Here is a 23,288-nt window from a genome sequence, read left to right as displayed (position 1 = left end):
CCCAGGTAAAAGCACCGCAACCAGAGCATCCGCTGCATCCTGAACAGCTCTGGGGCGGCGCGCCCGGGCCCGGGGTCACGCCACGCAGAGACGCCTGCTCACGGCACGGGCACAGGCCAGCTATTTTTGTTAAGTGCTGTTTCTAGGAAACCTGCAAATGTGGTACTGTGTCTCGGCTGTGTTTGCCTCCCCGGCTGCCATACAGCAGATGGCAGCATCTGAACTGAAGTCCAGGAACAGCACGCAGTGGATGAAGGATGTATTTTTTCTACAAGAACAGTTTACTCAAAGGAAACGTTTGTTTCAGTCATTCATAGTGTTCTGAAATGTATTAAAAACAAAATGGCTATCTAAGTGATAGAATTCATATATTCCATTTCAAGATTTAAAATAATGCTTGCAAATAACAATACAATTAAATCCTACGAACTTAGAAATTGATATCTCTTTCTCCGTTAATATTTCAATTGTTTTGCACGTTTGGACAGCCATATTACCCACAGTGAAAATTCTGATAAGAAGTGGTGGAATAATGTAAAGATGCTCTGCTTTCCATATATGACCCATAAATCTGCAGTTCAGCTGGGGTAAAATTTCAGTTTAATCTATTCATTGTGAGGCAAAGGCTGCTTTTTGACTTCATTTTCTGTTTTACTAAAGCAGCAGAGTCCATTATGTCTGGTTACAAGAGTTAGATGAAAATAGCTAATTGGTAAAAATATTAAAAAGAAAAATCCAAAACTTCCAAGAAGATCTAAATGGCATGTTAAATAGCTATTAATAATAGTATGAATTTTAAAATTAAAATATGATTTAAATCTCCTCATATGATTTTGGTCTCTGGCAATACATTTTATGTTGGCTATCCTACCGCAGTTAAAAATTTGCAGTGTTTAAGTGTTTGATCGGGGTAATTCCTTTATATTATTCAAGAAATAGAAATTTTGATGCCATTGAAATGTAGATGGTCCTGACAATATCCTTCTAACAATGTAACTGATTAAAGGCTCAATTGAAAACTCTGGCATTATATTAATTTCAGATCAATGGGGGAGGATTTTCATGGTTTGATCTTCATTTTTGGTAGGTTACAAAATCGATGAGAGATACCCTCTCCACTGCACGTTCCTGTGTAACTCCATGAAGTTGCAAAGCTCTCGTCGACATCCACTTTGAGAGGAATATGAAATCCCCTATGTGATCTAAATATTTCTAAAGAACTAGGTGGTTGGACATTAATTCTAAGTCTCCCAACATTTTGTGTTAATTTTGTCTTCATGACAAAACATCTGTCACATTAGGAACCCGCCATTAGGGTTATGGGCCTGAAATGACTTACAAAACCAAAGTTTTGCTGTCTAGACAACAACAGCAAAAGCAGAAATTGGTGATGTGTACTTCAGGGAGAACAGATGTGCTGTTCTTCCTCAACTGCTGTACTTGAAACATGGTGCCAAGTATTTTCTGGGTATTTAGAACACAAAAATGGTTCAACTCAAGATCTGTAAATTGGACCCTGTCCATCATATGCGAATACCAGAATAAATCAAACAGAACTTACCTTAACTTTCCCTGCGTTTTCCTCCTCTTCCTTTTTTTCTTCAAATTCAAAGGCAACAGTCATACGTTGCTGTCTCTGCTCCTCCCATAAAGTAGGGTTAAAACTATCACTGTCTGACTGGAAATCTACAGTTAAATTGTAAACAGTAATGCGGAAGAACAAGTCATTAGTGCACCCAACAGAAGATTGGAAATGATCTAAAAAGACATGTTCGTAGTCGATCCTGTAATCTTGGGTTATTCTTTCAAAACTGTTGAGGGGGGCAACGAGAGTAGTAACTGACAAACCATTACAGACAGTTTCATACTAAAACTGAAATGACTGATGGGAAGCAACAGGGTTTGGGGGCAGATCTGGAGCTGAGGGGCAAACCCTCTAACTTAGCGTAGGTATGTCAGGAGCCAAACCCTCAGTTCTGCCAGGCTCAGAGCTCTGAACCCCCCACGTCCAGGAGCTGGCCCACCCCCCAGCTCTCACAGATGGGTCCAGTGTCTCTGCAGGTTGAGCTGGCTCTGGCCAACAGCCTGTCCACACGGCAGCAAGGCATAGCCTAGAATTTCTGTCCCATGCACACTCAATTCCCAGGTTCAAATTGTTTATTCAAGGCCATTCTTCTGAAAATAAAAAAGTGTTTAAGATGATGTAAATCTGATGGCCTGAGAATAACGGATCTGCAAACAGGATTCCTTTGTGTAGGACAAAATATAGACTGCTATGTGTGCACCACTGGCTTTATGTGTCAGAAGAGACACTCGCACACAGAACCACGTCTGAAACTCCTTCCTCTCCCTCCCTCTGTGTTTTTCTCCCCTGTCTGAACAAGCACTGCTCCTGCTCTGTAGGAACTGCTGATGGCGTTTTACCTTCATCACCGCGGGGTTGCTGGGGAAACATGTAGTTAGTCAGTACTCTCTGCTTTGTTTCTGGGTGAGCCTCAGTTTGCAGTGGAATGAGAGCCTTGGACTGTACAGGGAAGGCAAAACAAAGAACTGTTAACTCCGAGCATGTGTGTTAACTGAGATGGGATTTTAGCATCTGATAAATAGAAAATACAAGATGAACTAAAATTCTGTACAAAAATAAACTTCTCTACGGACTAAAACAAGTCTTAATCTGGTGGAAATGCCTCCTCTCCCATTCCTCACTTCAGTAATTCCTGCTAGGATCAACAGAAGAACACTAAATATCAGAAATACTGACTGCATGTTCAGAGTCATACCAGTGAGGAAGCTAAAGGATCAGCAGAACAGAGCTGCAACTACACAGTTAAAACACCCACATTATGGCTGTGATCTATTTTAAGCTAGGGCTAACGAGGACTAAATTCACAATAGTTATTAGTTCATCTGAGGGTAAACCCGGTGCAAGATACCAGAGAATTTACATGGAGGTACTCTGAATATTCAGATGTTACCGTTGTTTTACTTCAGTTGATTATTTTTTATTATTGCTTTGCTCTAACGTAGTAGCATCTAGGAGTGACTGTCATAGTTCATAGAATAGAAATTAATCTATGCTATTCCGTAGAAAAGTCACAATGCTTAAAAAATATTGTATATTTAAAAGGAAGTGTATGTTCTGTGGCTGGGCTGAGGAGTCATGCAATGTTATATTTTTAATGGAAATTAGAGTGAAAAAACAAGAATCCTCATTTAACCTCATGAAGAATCCTCATTAAAATTTACTCATCGTTTTCTATTATCCCTCCCACTTAGTCTCCCCCCCCCTTCAGCTTTAAAATTTTTTGCTTAGCTATAAAAGTAAAAAGTACCTTTAAGGCGCAGTGCAATAAGCATGTACCAGTGTAAATCTACTGACTGCGGTGCGTTTGGCTTTGCTATGATTTGAGGGCACGGCCGAACGGTACACGCTGGCCGGGAGTTTCGTCTGACATCTGACAAAGAAATGACCCCGTCTACTGGGCCGTGCCCCGTGGCCAGGCACGGGCTCTGCTCTGAGCGGGTCTGCAGCCAGCAGTGCCCAGCACAGGCGTACGCACACAGGCAGCTGCAGGACCTGGGTCCCTGTGGCTTTTTCATACGGATAAAAGGATGGATTAATTTCCAGTAGCACGATAATTGGCCCCTGAAGAATTATCCTCATCAACTTCAGTTAAAGAGGTATAATATCTGACCATGGGCATTATTGCAAAGTGAGAACGAGGAGATTATGAGAATTTATTGAGATTATTAAAAACTGTTAGGTATGTCGAACATTTCTAACATTGTACAAATTGAGTTTTTCTCCATTTAGAGTTGAATTACGGAAGTGCAAAATTATTCTATCCACCAATCCTGGAAAGGATGGAGATTTATTTTCGTGCTCAGGTGCTGGCTGAACTGTTACGTTTCTCAGTGTTCATGTTACATAATTTGTTTTAAAATAGAACCCTGAAAGAATATATAGTAGTGAAACCAAAACCCTTGGAACAAAGACAGACATACTTAAATTTAAAAGGAACTTAAATGAGAGTTTTCTCCGAAACAAGACTAAGAGTTCTTGTGCACCTTTTACATGTTTAAACTCCTGCTGACTTTAATGGAGTTTAAAATATGCAGGAATGGAAGCACGGACAGGAAAAGGGAAAAGGAAGACGACAAGAACAGAGGCACAGATGGAGTAAAGGATGGGAAAAACTAATAACAAGTTTGATAACGAAGTCTTACCTCTTCAATTTCTATTTACAAATTATTCCTTGATACTTTTGGCCTTTATTTACTACTTTTGTAAGGATATAGAAGCTTAGCTAGATACAAGTAATAAATCGTGCAAAGGTGATCTTTCCAAGTTAATAAATGACAGCCAGAAGAATCTATACCTTGATATGAAAGTATAAAGCTGGACCGGGAGCAAACACTTCTGTAATTCTACTACAATCATGTATTAAATTATAGGTTTCATTTACAGCCCTTGCTAAGACCCCTAGTTACTAAAGAAATATGAACGTTGAAAGTCATTACCTGGTTGTCAGAAAGCCACAAAGCTGCAAGTTCTTTAAGTTTAGTAAAAGTGAATGGTAAATTCTTCAGTCTGTAAATGATAATATTGGAACAACATGAATCCTTCATTTTCACAATAGTTTCTGTTAAAGATTTGTATGTAGCATGTTTATCTTGATCATACTGAAATTGCTATAATTTCATATCTTTATTTTCTCTCACCTTTTACTAAAATATAATATTTTATTACGGGCATTCCACATTAAGAGTGACATTTGGAATCTAAAGCTACTGACATCATACCCTGAAGGTACTAAGGAGATACCGATATTTTGCCTTGGCTATAATGTAACCAAAGCTACAGCTTGTAACACAGTAAACTGAAAAAAATCTTGGTCCCAGGGAGACTTAGAGGAAAGACCTAACAGTTTTCAGTGTGGCTAACAGAAATCCTTTTATTGGACATTTAAGTTTTGGAACAGAAATACTCTAATATTATTGAAAATTTATTTTTGCAGAAATGTTAGGATAAAGATTAAAATAATATAAATATTCATAGTGAACCTAAAGGACAAAATTAAATTAAACAGTAAAAAAATTAGCATTTTAATCATACATGTAAACACATTTCCTAAAAGTGATCTGAACGTGGGAATGGGGAAACAATGACTAGATACTTGTGGAAACTTCATTCATGTTTTTCCCACTAATTCTGAACATATAATTTTTACTTTTCGGTCTGTACCAACGCGAGAGGGCTGTCCTACCCACATACTGATATTCTCCCATCTCTGTGTTACAGAAGGGTAAGGAGCTGGAGGACTGTAGGAAGAAATGGACCGACCAAAGGACTGTCTACAAAGACAAAAGCTAAATGTGATTTACCAAAAAGACAAGAGGAAAAGCCCTTTTCTGAGAGAGTCAGACACCCCCATACTGTGGAAAGAAAGGCTCTTACAGATACGCTCACTCACACCTCAGACTGAGAGAGGCAATCCACTGCCAGGTACTCCTCCTGCACGGCATCATCAGGAGAATCCTTCGTCCCTCTACCAGTAAATAGCCAACAATATTCCTACAGTCTTCTTCATATTAAAAATCCATCTGTATTTCTGGGAGATAAGCACCTCACAAGCTTTTCACCATTGCTTCTATGCGGCGCTTTGTAAGTGTACCCATTTGTGTCAGCAATAGTGTGGCCAGCAGGACCAGGGCAGTGATCGTGCCCCTGCACTGGGCACTGGTGAGGCCGCACCTCGAATGCTGTGTTCAGTGTTGGGCCCCTCACTCCCAGAGAGACATTGAGGGGCTGGAGGTGTCCAGAGAAGGGCAACGGAGCTGGGGAAGGGTCTGGAGCACAAGGCTGATGGGGAGCGGCTGAGGGCCCTGGGGTTGTTCAGCCTGGAGAAAAGGAGGCTGAGGGGAGACCTTATCGCTCTGTACAACTGCCTGAAAGGAGGGTGTAGAGAGGTGGGGTCGGTCTCTTCTCCCAGGTAACAAGTGATAGGACAAGAGGAAATGGCCTCAAGTTGCGCCAGGGGAGGTTTAGACTGGATATTAGGAAAAATCTCTTCACCGAAAGGGCTGTCAGGCACTGGAACAGGCTGCCCAGGGAAGTGGTGGAGTCCCCATCCCTGGAGGTATTGAAAAGCCGTGTAGATGTGGTGCTGAGGGACATGGTGTAGTGGTGGGCTTGGTAGTGTTAGGTTTACGGTTGGACTCGATGATCTTAAAGGTCTTCTCCAACCTATACGATTCTGTGATTCTACGATTCTGGAATTACTCTAGATGTATTTTTGCCACAAAGTCATTACCATTAAAAATCGTGTTATTTCAGAAAGCAGTGTGCACTTACTGCAAGTAACACATTTTAAAGATTGTGATTTTAATAAAAATACCTTATACTAAAAATGACTTATCTATAAAAGTGAAATAAATTGACATGAATGCATATGCATACATAGTGTGCTATGAGACAATCTCCAATTAAATGCCTGTATAGATTAGAGCAGTTTTACATGTGTGTGCATGTTTAAACCTAGAATTAATGCCATAAGAAAGTAAGGAGTGCCTAAACTACCTGAAATGGAGTTTTCATTCCTGTCTTGTCATAAAATGAATATTGCAGTGTGGAATAGTGCAGTACGTGACATAAGGGTATAAGGGTATATAAGGGTACTTGTACATACTACATATAAGTATATATACTTATATACTATTGTAGCATACCCTCAAATAAGCGTATACTACAGTAGTATATATACTCAGGTACTCCTTTAGCATACCCTGAAATAAGGGCGTACTACGGCTACAAAGGTTCTCAGATATTCATTACGCATGGATGTAGGTTGATTACTTTCTACATACTACAGGCCAGATCCCATTTGATATAAATCAGCATAACTCTGCCTGTTTCAAAGAGCTAACTCACATCATCCTCAGTAAAGGATTTGGCCTCCTCTGAAGAGAAAACTGCTCATCAGTAATTGAAAAAAGTGATTATCTGCACTGCTTCCATTGATCTAATACATGACTGCAATCAGATATGAGTACAAAGAAATGTGAAGTTTATGGCTGTGCTATTCAAAAAAGAGCTTTTCTTTTATGCTTAAATGCTGAAACTTCTCACTAGACAGTTTGGAAAATTACATACGTAATTGTTTTTATAAATCTAAGGGAAAATATATCCACAATATTAGATGAAACTTTAAGTGGTGCACAGATAGTTAATTAAGAAGATGGCCAAATTAAATTAACTTACAATTGAAAGACAAACCGTGCTGTACCAAAATGACTTATTCTTACTATGGATGGTATTTTACTCAGCCTGAATAAATAACCTTTGCCTGAGGCCCCTTCTCTGCTGGAAGGTGCTGTCTGACTGTTCCAGAGCAACTGTAGCCCCGCAGTCCGGACCGGGAACAGGACTAATGGAAATACGGCCACAGACCCTGCGCCCATTCCTTCAGGTGTCGGCCGAATGGCATCCAGAGCCATGAAGCCTGTGGGAAAACAGCCTCTCTGAACCTCCCGAACAATCACACTAGTGCTACCACTGGGCAGCCACCCGCTGTGCACGCTTTCCTGCGTGAGCAACAGCTTCATGCCTGTGCCTTTTTTTAAGCACTAACAACTTCAATTTGCAATCTCTTAAACTGATTTGTAAAGAGAGCTGAAAATGCGATAGCCAAATTAAAAAAATCTCTTAGTGCTATGGAGATTATCTGTATTCATATTAATTAGGTTAAACAGGTAAAATCATGTATGCCATTGGTAAATGTAAAAGTTTAAAAGTTATTAATAAAAATTTTTCTTTTAAGGTAAAACCTGAAGCACCAACTGATTTTTCAGGAAAACAACTATCCGCAGTAACAGTTTGGAAAGGCATGAAACGTGTATGTTCTTTTTATAGTGTTTAATTTTCACATAGAAAGCGTCTTCTTATGAGAAAAAAAGGAGAATAAATTTCCTCTGAAGTTCCTCAGGTGAATAAAAACAAACTAAACCAAAACCAGCACACATTTTGAAATGACACCCCTAAACATTAAACGGTTGTACCATATGACTTCACAACCTCAAAGAAGCTACTTGTCAGTGTGTTACGCCATTCTGGGGTGAGGACTTCAGAATAATTCCTTCCTTTATTAATCCTAGATCACTTCTTTTGTGCAATTTGTTAAGTTCTTAAGGGCTAAATACTTTAAGAGTAGGCTAATGAATATTATTCATGGAACACAAGAAGAGCAAAGAAGATGTCATTGATACTGTTTAAATATAAAAAATATCAAATGTTGATATTTGAGGGGTCTTATGGGGTGAAGGTAGTCTTTGCTTTTATTGTAAGCCTACTGACAGACATAATTTTAACTTTTCTTTCTTGATAATAATTGTTTTTCTCATAGTTTTGTAAAATAACCCACTACATGTTTGTACCAGGCACTAAATTTTGGTTTTGTTATGCCCCAAGTAAGCAAGCTCAGAGTATGGGAAGAGTTTCCACTGATTATTAGTTTGAGTAATACAATGTACGAAGAGCTTACCGAACACCTAGGGAATACTTTCTAGATTCATCGATGCATTTATTATACTTTGGTGACAATCAGAAAGAATTTTCAAATAATAACCCAAACATGAAACATTTATGTCAAAACATGTTGAAAGTTAATCATAACAAGCAGAGTTACCAGTCAGTCGGTCAAGCCCAAGACAGTTGCTATTTGTGACAGTTCTCCAAGGTAACTCTCAGCAAATTGATAATAAGAGGGTTTTCAGAGTGTGAAAGTTTAAAAGAACATGATTCACATTAACCCATCAACATCCTGTTCACAAAACCACTTGTGGATATACATGGCCAGAAGTAATTACCTCTTTGGCAATGAGGAATATTGCATAATTAAATAACTAAACAGAAAAAGAAAAGGTACACCAGGGAACAGTCTTTTTTTTTTTAATGGATCATGTAACCTTGGGACTTTTTTTCATCTAACTTCTGTGGGTGAGATTCAGAGCAGTAATTGAGTTCTGACCCCAGGACAGAAGCAGAAGCAGTCCAAATACAGAAAGGTGATGATTCTTTCAGCTCTTCTTTAAGAACAATCTAAAACTAAAAGAAAGGTTACTTACCAGTAACCGATGCTCTTTGAGAAGTGTAGCCCAAATGTACATTCTAACAATTCTACCTCTCAATCACAGGACTCATACCTGGAAGGACTCTGAGGAGAGAGGAGAAGCAGATGGAAGACAAATGTATATGTGGACTACACATTGTGAAGAACACCGGTTACTGGTAAGACATCTTTTTTTCTTTGAATGAATCCCATGTGCACTCTCAACAGTGACCGAATCCAAGCAGCTACCCCCAATGACTCATTACGTGGTGGAGGTCTCAGTATCTTTCATGCAAGTAGTAATTGCACAACTACTTTATCAAATGCTGCATTGGTTCTTGAAGCACTGGAGACAGCGTTATGCCTGGCAAAGGCAAGGATGAATCTCCAGGTAGCCGCATTGCAAGTATCCGGAATCAAAATTGTCCTGACTGCAGAGGGTGAAGCCACCTAAGCTCAGGTCAGATGCACACTAGCCCTCATTAGACTCCACCTTTGCAATCGGATAGCAAGTCAGGATTCAACCCATCATTGCCTTTTATTGTGTAGAGACAACCAAATACTGCATTTCCCAGGGATGAAGAACCTGTAACAGGGCTGAAAAGGTTTGGACCTGTAAAGATAAAAGGAGAGAGGACTCCCAACTATGGGGATGAGAAGTATATAGTCTTAGAGTGTATGGCATGGGAAAGAAAAGCTGGAGTCTAATTCCCTGGTTAAAATGGAATTTAACATGAATATTTGAAGAAAGTCCTGGAACTAAACCAGCTTCTGGTCAATCAGCAAGGTCCATCTTACAGCGATGAGGGCCTTCAGGAGACATGGAACAAGAGTGAAAGCCTGTGGTAGCTGAAATCACAGTATTAAAAATGCACTAGAGAGGGACTCCAAACACTGACCCACCTTTGAGCAAAATGCGTCAACTCACAAAAATTTGAGATTCCCATTAGCCTGAGTGTCAAAGAGGTCTATGTCAGGTTTGCCTCCTTCCTGAAAGACATCCAATCTGGATTTTAGACCAAATCTCCCAAAATGTTTGACTTTCATACCCAAGCTCCAGATAATGCAAAGAGGGAGACCTCCTCTTTTCCTCTTTACATGCTACACCACAGTTGTCCGTCCCTCCACGCGTGCATGACCATTCAGAGAGCAGACTGCAAATTTTCCATGCACTCTGGCAAGGCAAGTTCAAAGCCACCAATATCTCTGTATTCTACATGCCTTGAGCCAGAGTGCACTCCCCATGCCATGAGGAACATGTCCAGAATGAACATTTCTGGTGGCAAAAGGGCATCTCTCAATAAACGCTTGAGTAGCCCAGCTACTAGCAGAGAAAGTCACTGGGATAAAGGCAATGACGTAAGAGGCTAACGGATACACAAGTGCACCATTTGCAGTCACAGTTGCAGACACTGGAGGTGAAATTTGGCATGTGACAAAGTAGAAGGAGATGACCCTGAGGTGTCATTCACTGGGGTGAACCTGTGGTGGACAGATCCCCATTGGAAGACTCTGTTCCCTTTGTAAAACTATACATCCATGATAATCAGCATGGATTGACAGTCATGGCGACGGAGTCTGTTCCCTCTGCAAGGAAAATAACATGCAAAGATGCATGAGCAACAGGACACCTGCCAGAATGGACATGAAATCCTCTCTGGTGTCAGGAGGAGAAAGTCATCAAGGACTGACCAGATAAATTCTGAAAGAATATGCAATCATATGCAGAGTCCGTCCCCATCTGTTCTATAGTACAGGGAGTAACACCTGCTCTTCAGAAGATTTGTGCAGAGGTTGGAGCTTTCATGCCAAAAAGGCTGCATCAGCAGTGTTTGGTGTGAATGGGTCTGCCTCAGCAGCGGAGCCCACAGAGGCCAGGGCTCTGCAGGTCGCGTAACAGGCTGAGAGGGAAAAGGCTGACCCACATCCCAGGACCCAGGAGCCCACCACCGTAGGGTGAAGCACATGCACTGACACCTTGGCTCTAGAATCGCCCTTCTGCTCTGCTTGCGTGTCTGTGTCTCTTCTTCCAATGGCTCGAAAGGGTATCCAGGAAAAGAGCTGGTGTGCTCTACCTTCTCTGTCATATCTGAAGCAGGAAGAGTAGAGGGGCAAAACTGTTGTGGTAACATGGAAAGGATCCTAGCAACAAGTGGAGCCCAGGTACACTCCGTATTAACATGTACATGTGGACTCATTCAAAGAAAGAATGGATATTGCCTTAATGTTAATATGAATGCAAAAATGGGAAAACAGAAAAGTAAAAAAAAAAAAAAAAAAAAAAATCAACATTAAGATGGTATCTGAACTTTGTCTGAACTCTTTGGTGCCAAAACGTAGAAACTTTTTAGTTTCATTAAGGTGGGAGGTTCCATAACAAAAGCATTATCACAATGTCTCAGCAGGGCAACATTTAACCTCAGCCGGAACTGATATCAACAAAGGAGGAAAAATTTACTCCCCAGACCCCTCAAGAAAAGTACAGGAGACAATTCAACCAGGTTTAAAGGTTGAAGGTCTATGGTCTGAGTCAGTTCCTATCTCTCCTAGTCTAGACTGTGCTCTCCCACTAGTTCTACAATGCTTACAACTCACTGTGCAGTCTTTCAGGTGGACTTGAGAGAACAGCTTCCCACCGCCACAGGCAAAGGTCCCGTTCTCCTGCCCTCCTCACACCTCCTTTGGTGCACAGCCACTGTTTACCTTTAACTGCCTTTGGTGTTTGCCAGACTTCATGGTGAGGAAATGGACCGTGAGGAGTGTCATAAAATGAACACAACAAGAAGAACGATAGCTTCTTCCATTTTCAGTGAGAGAAATCAGCTCAGTGACTTCTCCAGTGAGCCCTGAGCAAGCATAAGGGCAGATGCAGGGCTACCAGCCAGCACTGAAGGGAGTGGGAAGCACAGCAGCTGACACATTCCACCCCAAGGAACATCACACCATTGGGATGCTAGTCCATAATTACCTTCCTCCACAATGGAAATCCCAATCCTCTCTTATACCTGGGCAGCTGGGGAAAAAGGAAGGTGGGGCAGGACTGCTGTTCTGATGGCATCCAGCAACCATGTCAGGTCAGCTTGGTCGGGAAACCTTGCCTGCTCTTACCACCTCCACTGCCTCCGTCCAGCAGTGAGCCACCTCCTCCCTCTCTCACCCCAGCAATAGCACTCATAATCAGTAATTACACATGAAGTCACATGCCTGAAATCAGCAGCTGAGCCGGCTGAAAAGTAACTTGGCAAAAAAAGGAAAGAAAAAAAAAAAAAGACTAGTTTTCTGCTTCCTCAACGCACACTCATGGCACAACTACAGCTTTGAAAAGAGGGCAAATAGCGTGATCCAGCTCAGATTGGTTTAATGTGCCAGGGAAGGCACCCTGCAGTTGCAGCTCCTTGGACTCCCAAGAGGCCCCGAACCAGCACTGTCCGGTTGCCTCCCCACTCCTATGCCTGCTCCGTGCCTCCTCCTGCACGTCACTACAGCTGGCTCTGCAGCACAAGGTGGGCCAGCCACGGGAAACGTCCATCTGAAAATTCACCGTATTTCTGATAGGCTGCTTTCGTCTATATCACTTACGTATTCAAGATCGCCATACGCCTGGACAAAGTGGCACTGGGACAGGACAGGGTATATGGATGCAGGAACAGTGAGGGGAAGCTGGACTGCCTTTGTTGGCAAGAATGCCAGCCTGAGGGTGTTCAAAGTGTTGCCTGAAATCCAGTTTCAGACTCTAGCTGTACCGATAACAGCACAAACGTACACTGCTGTGGTGACATACTGACGGGAGAGTACTCCTGGCCCTGGGAAAGCACTGGAATCTGAAACCCAAAATCAAGAGACCCAAGATTTGATTCTGGGACTTGGACAGTTTCAACACAAACTGGAGTTAAGTTTAACTTTACGTTCTGGTCCATACATAACGTATTTTATGATACACAATTGCAATGCAGAAAATCATCTAACAGAATTAAGTGAATAATTTTAAACAAATGTATTACAGGGATTTCTACATTACTTCATTTTATACTTTATGGTCAACCTTAATTTCAACAATGAAACTGCTGACAGTGAATCAGCCACAGATGTGGAAAGTCCTTCCTCTAATTTTTACTGAGTATGGACAATAATTACTGGAAACAAAATGGTACTCACACACCATTTGTTGCACTACCGAGCAAACTTGCATTTCTGTGGTTATACTGAAAATTAACATATTCTTGGAACATACGTATGTATAAATTTCAAGGACAAGTCAGTCTTTTCTGATGCCGATGGCAGCACAGGCTGGGTATCAAGAAAGGCTCACTTTAAGCACTCTGTTTCTCAGAGGAAGAGTCATGTGCATAAGAACAGAAGAATCTGGTTTTTTGACAAAACCTTTGCTCTGCCAAAGGAAATAGAAAATCTTCTTTTGATTTCAGTGGAGTCAGGATAACATGCTAGTGTGCTTGCATTTAATGATTTCCTATATATCAGCTTGTCACAATTTTTTAATCATTAAATATTACAAAGTTACATACAATTTTAAAACCAAATATCACACTTTCACATGGAAACACTAGGAGACAAAAGAAGTAAACAGGTTTTAATCTATTAAAACACACTGAGACCCAGATCTTGGCCCCATTCACGTTTTTCTTTGGATGTCAGTGGAACTAAGACCAAACCATAAAGATTAAAAACAAAACTCAAAATTTTTTCCTTATAGTTTAAATAGTTTAAATAAAGTAATTTTAAATATAATTTTTGTATTTGTAAATATATTTTATATAAATGTATTTTTACAAATACCTAAAAAGAACAGTTTAAATTTTTTTAAAAATAAAGTCTTATAATGTGTTAGAAAAATTATGTGAACTGTACCTGTTATCGCTCAGGTTTAACACTCTCAGCTTCTGCATCTGACCAATTTCGTCAGGAAGAAATTCTAGCTTGTTAGAGCGCAGAGACATCACTGTTACGTTTTTACAGCTTCCAATCTACAGGAATGAAAAAACCAAAGATGTGAGGATACTTACTTTGATAAATTTATTACCACTAACTTTTTATGTCGGGAGGTGGCCAACTTGTGTTTTTACTATAACTGACAAAAAGCAGAAAATACAGAATCTAAAGTCAGAAATAGTGTCCCCCCTTTGTCAGTAACACCAGGGAAATGCCTCGGGCTCCTTTCTCTGCTCTTCTGAGTGATACGCTCACCTTTACGTGACTTTACTAATTTCCTGGTTTTACTGTTTTACTGTTGAGTATGTAAGAAAGATCTGGTCTTCCACATCGTGCAGAAACAATTGGTTTAACAGATATTTTGTCTGAGTAGGGATGAAATCTTGGGCCTACCACAAAACATTTCAATTTGTTATTTAAAAACAGAATCAGCTTCTCACTTCTCTGGGCAGCTCAGGAAGGAAATTCTCATCCACAGCCAACGTCCTCAGGTTATGAAGGTAGCCGATGGTAGAAGGCAAGGACTCCAACTCATTACAGCTGCAGTCAAATTCTTCTAATAAAGATAAACTGAAATTGTAAATACACTTGTTAGATGCTATACAAGAACGAGATAACAAAAATTAACAATCTACAACCTTTGAAAGTTTTAAAGCATCACACTACTACAGACGTCATGCTCTGAAGAGGGAACCTTTATTGCAGATTTCCCTAGGAGAGCCTGTAATGATATGATTTTAGGAACTATTAGGGACACTTTTAATCAATCTTATCCAGTAAGGCAGTTTAAGACAGACCACTTGGTTTCCCCACATTATCATTCTTACTTTTTGTAGTGAGGAAATATTCCAAGTACTTCAAAGAGAGTGACCAGGGCAATTCATACTAAGCTGAAGAATCAAACCAGAAAGTTTATAATCTTAACATACAAAGACAGACAACAGGTAAAGAAATACAGCTGGAGAGAGCAAAGGGAAGGGAAGCAGAAATTGCCTCCAGGGTATGTTCCAACTGATGCACTCGACATCATTTCTAACACAGATCAGCAGTGAAAAAAGATGAACTTGGATCCAAACTCAGCAAAGTAATCTCAGCCTGTTGTGGTCAGACACAGCTTTTGTAAAAGTGCTGTGAAATGAGCTGGAGTTGTACCAAGTCCTAAACGAAAGGGGCCCACATGGCAAAAGCCACCGCCTTCTCTGACAGCAGCTGCCACCTCTGCAGAATGAAAGCCAAGGAAACGCCAAGAGAGCTGACCCAATGCACAGCGCTGCCGGTCGGCGCTTGACCCTCCCCACCCACCACTGCTGCGGTACGAACGGCCTTCAGAGGCATTCTTCTGCTCTGCAGGACCCCGTCCTAGCCAGTCACACAACCCTCGGCACTCTTTGGAGTCCTTGCTTTTCCCTGAAGACAGGAGGTGGTATCAGGCAACACTCAAACATCAGTCTTACTTTGGTGATTAAGAATCAACAGTCTGACCTTTGCTAATGCAAACAGCACAAGCAGGAATATATATGTAATACATGTTATATAGAGAGATATATAAAAATAGATACACGTTACATATATATTATGCACATACATACACACACACATATATATATAAAATATTCTAAAGAAACATCTACGGAATCTCTTAAAAAAATAGGCTGGATATAAAAATTCTTGAAATGACTGCTGTACTGCACTGCTCATTCAGCTCATGGAATAAAAGTTTTGTGACCCATTACAAATGCCACCGTTCCCTGCTTCTGCTGCCCCTTTTTTGCTCCACATGTACTACCTTTTTCTCTCAAGTGCTTTAATTAATAGTAAGGTTAAATGGCAAGCAATTATTTCTTCCTCAGTGTTTGTCGTCTCCCTGTCCACTGACGAAGGGACTAGATGCCCAGAAGATTGGTGTTTTTTCCAAATGTTTTGGTAGTTTACCTCTTGCTCCTTGGTAATCATGAGTCACAGCTGCAGGACTGGACCTTCATCGTATGTCTAACTTACCTTTATTCCAGTTTCTTAAGTAAAAAAATGTCTTTCAGCCTTCAAATTTTATGAAAGATGAAACCAGAAATAGCTATTCCTAACACGGAATTCTCAGAACTTTCCTCTAATTGCTGTATTTCAGTAGACTGAAAAGCCAAAGTGAGTCATACACTGATTAGTGAAAGAGATGCATGGAATATATCCAAAAGCTCTGCCAGGTTTGGTTATAGCCTTTCTTTAATACAAGCTTTGTATCCACCACAAGTTATTTCAAACTAGATAGAAAACAATTTCAGTAAAGGCAAAATTCCATCATGTTTACCTACTTCATACAGAATATGTGCCTGACAGAGTGAAGTCCAACTGGAAAGCTTGTTAAATTGCAAGATGCACACGTTCTTCCTTTTACTGATGATAACACAACCAGAAAAGCTTGAAAATAGATAAGCTAATTGAGAACTACTGTGTTTCCAATGGCAATCAGAAAATCTGATACTCTGAACTGTAACTGTGGAATTTTCCCTGACAGTGAAGAATGACTTTATCAGACAACAGAATTTTATTTGAAAGGTATTGCCTGGCACAGACATTCTCAGCTTCTTTCCTTCCTGGTGACATCAGCAGCAGACAAATGAAGATGGCCACAATAAAACCAACAAAGTCAGTGTGAAACTATATTTTATCTGTATAACTTCCACAGTTAAAAAAATATGTACTTCAGAAAGCGATTTTTCATTCATCATGGATTGTGCATGAAAGTAAGTTGACAATAACAGCTATAATTCCAACAATGCTAATTTAGGTAAAATATCATTAACCTTACTGTCTTCTTGGGCTAAATTCAGATCATTCTTGATAGGTTTAAAGAAAGGCAGACAAAAATCAGATATGCACCTGCTGTTCAGTTTGGCACCCACTGAAATGAGGCCGTTCACAGTACGCGTCCTAAGGTAGATGAGGAGTATTTTTAGACAGATTAGTAGAGAGATATTCATGGAGAATGAAGACCGCCATGAATAAAGGAGTAGTTCCAACCCATCTCAGCCCCATTTCATGCAGTCACAGCCCTTTTCTCCCAACAGCCACAGCACCCAGATAACTGCCAAAGCAGCCTAAATCCTAAGAGATAGCTACAGCCACTATTTGTCCACCATCAGGCAAAAGGAATTTTGCAGATCCAGGAATACAAGTTTACACTTTCCTGCGCAGCATCCGGTACTGTCAGATATGGTAGAGACTAGACATATGCACAAAACACTCGTCTAACCCAGAACACTGGCCCTTGAGCTACCGCACCATCACCTACCTATGGGTCACGACCTCCCTCGTGACACCTTCCTACCCACAAAGTGGGAGCATGGGCATTCGCTCAGGTCCTACAGACACAATCCCCAGTCTTTGGGTCCGATTTGGTACTTAATCAATGTGAATCCACTGATTTTATGAGGAATGTTTTATTAAGCGGGGTCTACTGTGCACAGCATCTTGCAGGGTCAAACTCCAAATGCCACTACAGGCTTGCCCTTTGAACAAGACTGCCAAAAATGAGGGTGGCGGTTCACTAGCAGCAACATCGACTCAGGCAGCGTTGAAGTGCTCTGTGCCTCATGGTGAAATTGGTCCCTGGAGGGAGAGTTCCCTCCTCCACGTTGCTAATCTTTGTGTGACAATAATATACTCTGCAGCGGGTACTACGACTATCATTTAGGAGAAAGAGACCCAGTAGGAAACTATCCAAATGGATGAGTCAGAGAAAGGAAGTTCATTTTGATGTGGGAGACATCGTCCTCATTAAATGAGAGAAAGTACTTCATTTAAAAAGCACAACCAATCATCACTCAAAAATAATGTGATAATATTAGGTGATTAGCCTACTGCTCTGCTTATACACCGTTTAGAGCAGCAGCATCCATCTTTAAAAATGTAATTAAGGCTCCATGACAAACAATACTGAACAGAGACTAGGTTAAAAAGAAAGAGGGGTTCCCCTTCAATTTGAACAATTCAATAAATAAGAAAACAACTTCGTGACAGGTTTTAAAAATTGACCCCCAAAACTGTTAAAGATAACATTGGACATTATATCAACCTTTCTGCAGAGTGTCCAGTACAGCTTTGAGCCTTACGAGCTTTCACTGCCTATCAGAATTTATTGCTACACAATGTTTATAAGATTTCCCCTTTTGTGATTCGTATAACCAACTTTTAATAGTCTCCATCAATATCACATAAATCTAAAGATACTGCAAGAAGTACAGCATGGCAAGCCAAACCTGAGCTTTCAGTTGCTACAGTTGTAATAGTTCACAAATTTGGATTTTTTTTTTTCCTGGCTGGCATGCCAACAACTAAATTATTATTGAAGTTATTACTATAAAATGGGTGCAGTAAAGCACTGGCCGTGCAGGTTAGAGATTATTTCTATTCTAGAGACCTCACTGTGCTATCATATTTGTGGACAAGTCTAAATGAAGCCTTCTAGGCTTTAATTCTGGAAGTCTCAGAACAGCTCTGGCTTAAGAAAACCACTTCTAATGAAATAGCTGTTGAGCTACAACCTCCTGAAGAGAGAATGGTTTTTCCACTGAGAGTGAGGGCACAGAGTCTGAGCGCAACTCTGCTCACGGATGCCCCATCCCCAACGTTCACGCTGCCAGCACAGAATTGGTATAAAGGGTGCAACCATGTGTTCCGTCACACCAGCCAGACAATCTTTACTTAGGCTGAACTCTGTTTCTTCTGCGTGAATACTACTGCTGGTGCAAGGAGGATGATGAAAACACTAGAGCTATAGCTGGAGAAGGCAGCCAGGGACCATGTACTCTCAAATTTTTTCCAACTATCAGTTTATACAGCATTTCAGAAGTAAAATATGTAGAGGAAGAGGCATACTACAAAAATATCAATGTTAAAGATATGTTCTGCTAGAAAGGGATATGTGTAGTGTGAAACAACATAAAGAATCACCTATTTCCACACTTGGAGACAGGCTTGCATCTGCCTTGAATTTTACAATAAATTGCAGACTTCATTTAGCAATAAGCTCAAGACACACAGCAGTACAAGACAGAATTTTGCACCAGTGATCATGCAATATCTGACAAAACGATAGCTAAAGGGCGTCATTAGTGCTTTTCATAATAAGATTACTTATACGATACTTTCGCATTTTGATGTATGCACCTATGAAATTGTCATGACTTTTTCATTTATGCTACTGCAATATTTTAAGCAATCTTCATATGTATGAGGTTTACAGCCATCTTCTTTTCAGCATCAAGTACCGGCTGTTGCTATGGAAACAGACGTATTCCCCCAAATACTTCTATTTCTTCTACTTTTGCTGCTCTAATCATCTAAATTGCAAGTGATTCATACAGAAAAATATCTTTGTTCTTTTTCTTGGAAAATGTGATACATTTCATCTTCTTATCACTTACGCCAGCATAAGTCCACAGAAGTAATAGTGTTGCTTCAAATGTAAATGTTATAAGCTGGGTGTTAGGCACACAATTTGAAATTATTTTATAATTCAGTACATTTTTGTCTTATTTTTTATTTCAAAAAACCCACATACCACAAGCAGAAGGGAAAACACATTTTACTTAACGTTGAAAATCACGAGACTTATACTCACTTTCCGATTGCATTTGGCAGAATTGTAAGCTGATTGTCATCTACTTTTAAAGTTGTAAGCCTTTTCAACAGTCCTACAAAACAGGTAAGGAAGAAGTAAGAGAAAAACATTCCACATTAATCTTTTTTACTTTCTGTAATCTCCCATATCCTTAAACAAATAACGATTTCTAACACTGAATACCTTTGATCTAGATTTTGGAAAACATTTGTATATAGGACAGTACACAGACACATTCTTGTCCCATTGAAAATACGTTTCATCAAAATGAAGCACTCATTAAATGTTAAGCTGAACTGCAAGTAAAATATTTAAGTGTATTTCTGGAGTCTTGAAAAAAAAACGTAAAAAAAAGAATAGTATCCTATCTGTGTAGGAAGAGCAGTATTTCGACTTATCTATTAACGTTTCAATCGAATTCATGTCCTGTTGCCTTGATTAAAAGGTGCTCAGGTCATAACAGGACATTAGGCGAATTATCTAAAGTAAATGCTACATTTATAAAGCTTCACAATATGTAGGTATAGCCAGAAAACCAGAATCAGACTGAAAACCAGAATCAATCCTCGATGCATTTGTATATGCAGTTAATTCTTATTGTTAAAAGAATTACTATATATCTAAGCGTAAGCAGATGCATAACTGGGTAACATTTACCAAGAAGGGAATGAAACTTCTGCTTTACCAGTGTGTAACAGCAGAAAACAATAAAAAAGTAAAGAGAGAAAAAATGGCAAACATATTGCAGTACAGTGCTAGAAACAGAGCTTGAAACAGATTCCCACCTTCTGGAAGTTATTAACATTTCCAAATCTGTTTTTCCCCTGAAAGAAATCTGGATATACTGAAATAGCATTTTAAAAATTATTATTTGTAATTAATGTTGGGAATAATATAAATTGATCACTAATACAGAGAAAAATGTTAAACCGAGCGTGCCATAATATGAAAGCTGAAGCAAATGAAACGTATAATTAAAAGGGATACTAGAAACACTACTCATTTCAATTGCAGAACATGTTTGTTGAAAACTTTTTCAAAATCAATGTATTCCAAGAAACACCTAGATTTCAACAAATTTTATTTTAAGAGGAAAAAGTTTGACCAAAATGAGTTTCAGCAAGCTCTCATCTGAAAATGCAGTATTAAAATCACTCTTTTTGCTTTGCTGCTGTTAAATCTATTACCATTCAGTAACAGGAATTGGGAAATGAGAACTGAATATACCTAATTGCAAGAATGTATAATTCAAAATGTAAACATTTAGTCCTTTTGTACAGGAGCTAAATGCCCTCTAAAAATCAATCTGCATATGTATATCAGAAAACCACATAAAGCAAAAATTCTAGAATTTATGGTGAGATGCAGAAGACCAAAATGGAAAATAGCTGTAAAAGACATCCAGTAACATTCATGTAGCACAGTATTATTAATTAGCAATACATTTTGGAATCTTGACTAAGTTGATTTAAAATTGGGAATTTAACAGTTCCATGTTCAAAGGGACGCACTTAGGAAAGTGAAAAAGATGATGATGATATAGCGGGCTCATCAGCCGGCAACAGTAGAAGAGAGGAAAGACATCAAGTGTTTCCAAAGAAAATATAAGGGATCAAGACTGAAATGAAATATCCAGACGTACAGCATGATATACCTACAACCACTCAGCTTCCAGATTTTCTGTGTAATTCAGAAATTCTATGCATGCAAAATAGTCAAAAAAGAAAATGAATAGTTTGAGCTATTTCTTTGTTTAATGCTCTCATGTGGAATTGCACTACTGTAACTAAGAGTAGCAACTTTCTTCAAGAGTTTCACACTGTTAATGTAATCACTATTATACCTACTTTCAAATTTAGATCAGATCAGTTACATCTTTCTTTGCTTATTTTCTTTAAAATAGCAAATCAGAATAATCAATACCTTCTAACCATGGATTTTTTTTCCTGACTTTACAAAACGGTCTTCATGGACTATGCAGACACAGATGTTACAAACTCCTTTGGAATTTAATGGCAATTCTTATTCCAGCTATTATAAAGTCTCCTCGTTACCAAACAAATATATACATGAAATCCTCAACTGTAAAAGATTACAAGAAATCCTAAGCTTTTCTCACCTATGGAGTCGGGCAGTTGCTGCAACATATTGGATGACAACAGGAGATCTTCCAGTCCTTCACATCCTGATATGTCCAAATCAACAGTTTCTATCCTGTTTTTTGACACATCCAGGTACACGAGCTGTTTTAACTTCCCTATAGACTTAATAGCACGTTACAAAGGGTTACTTGAACAGATATACACTGCATGCCAGTTTCTAAGTTTAATTAAAGACAAACAATAGTAATTGTTATCTCAGCATCCTTTTTACAAGATTTACTTCACTGAAGCACTATCAGTGGTGGTCTAACAGCCTTCCTGTTCAGATAACTGCAAAAGGAACTGTACCAAGCTAAACGACACATACCAAACTAATTAATGTGTTCCAGATTCATTAAATCTGCTGGAAGTTTGAGCTCTCAGCCACACAGCTGTATTATTTCCTCATTCGGACACAGATCCAAGGGACATTTACTCACAGTTCACATCTACTCATAACGGCAGTCCTTAAGGTCAGAGGCTAGACACGCAGGTAAAGCTTTTCTGTATCAAACTGATTCTCTGAATTTTATAAAATCTAAAATTAGACTTTAGATATTCATAGTTCAGTTATGAACGGTTAACCCCAATAGCACACTTTTGTGAATACAGTGCTTAACCGCAGCTATAACATCAATGAGCAACATGACAGGAATTCTTCCCTAATTTCTTTGAAAATCTGTGTGGCATGTAAGAGTTTGAAGCCTGCAGAAGCAACCTGCTTCTTGATCCATTACCACAAGATGGCCACTTCATTCTAGACGTGAAATTTCACCAAGAAAATCAACAAAAAAGAAGTTGTTAGTTCCCTTAACCTAAAAGCTACAAGTGGAACAGCGAAGAAGCATCACCGCTGGGCCTCGAGCAAAGGAGCTGGATCCGTGGCCCAGGGGCAGAGCTCCGACACAGACTGGAGGGTCACCAGCGGGCGGGAGCCGAGGCAGCACACCGCTGTCGCCGAGAGCTGCCGTGCGGCTGCAGTGCCCTGCATCCACAGGAGCACTGTTTCAAACCAGATGAGTAAACATGCATGGCCTATGTGGGAACTTCCTTTATGGATTTTGGGAAAGCCATGGGAATCGCTTGTGAAGTGTATGGATCCTATAAAAGTTCATGGGAGTGGGTTTTTTAGTTATTGACATATACTTTTAGTGGTTATTTACTGTACACATGAAAAAGGAAAATAGTTTTAGACAGCTTCATCTACAGGTACTTTTGAAACGGTATGAATGTAGCTTGCTTCTCATCTCTTACCTTGCTGAGACCCGCTCTCTGCTTCTAAAGAGGCAGTTTCATGTTGTCTTTAATCATACCCGGGTTGTTGTATAAAGGGAAAATCTCCCTTTCACCCCAACCTTTGCTATTCTACCCATATTAATAGCTGAATACAGTCTTTGTTTCTAGCACAGACTACTTTTGTAAAAACTGAATTATTAACACTGGAAACCTGGCAAATCTCTAAATCTTAAAATCAAT

General features: G+C 39.7%; 1 protein-coding gene across 9 annotated transcripts in view; it reads right to left on the bottom strand.

Moving 5' to 3' along the window:
* Window positions 1-23,288, bottom strand: part of LRRC7 (leucine rich repeat containing 7) — a 176,091-nt gene that overhangs the window by 37,924 nt on the left and 114,879 nt on the right. For 8 of the 9 annotated variants that reach the window (XR_012776653.1, XR_012776654.1, XM_075508974.1 and 5 more), the window contains 7 exons: window positions 21,791-21,935; window positions 19,672-19,744; window positions 14,495-14,624; window positions 13,974-14,089; window positions 4,522-4,591; window positions 2,425-2,524; window positions 1,562-1,686 (listed from right to left, as the gene is read on the bottom strand). Coding sequence is in view for 7 of the 9 variants with exons in the window: in XM_075508974.1 (XP_075365089.1) it covers window positions 1,562-1,686; window positions 2,425-2,524; window positions 4,522-4,591; window positions 13,974-14,089; window positions 14,495-14,624; window positions 19,672-19,744; window positions 21,791-21,935 (759 nt within the window). In the remaining 2 variants the exon portion in view is untranslated. Of the gene's footprint in view, window positions 1-1,561; window positions 1,687-2,424; window positions 2,525-4,521; window positions 4,592-9,152; window positions 9,213-13,973; window positions 14,090-14,494; window positions 14,625-19,671; window positions 19,745-21,790; window positions 21,936-23,288 lie in introns of those variants that run through there. The other variant, XM_075508980.1, reaches the window with a different exon arrangement.

This window comes from Mycteria americana, chromosome 7 (genome assembly GCF_035582795.1).
Source record: "Mycteria americana isolate JAX WOST 10 ecotype Jacksonville Zoo and Gardens chromosome 7, USCA_MyAme_1.0, whole genome shotgun sequence".
Taxonomy (NCBI): Eukaryota; Metazoa; Chordata; class Aves; order Ciconiiformes; family Ciconiidae; genus Mycteria; species Mycteria americana.
Note: the sequence above shows the minus strand (reverse complement) of the source record. Positions and strands in the feature narration are given on the sequence as shown.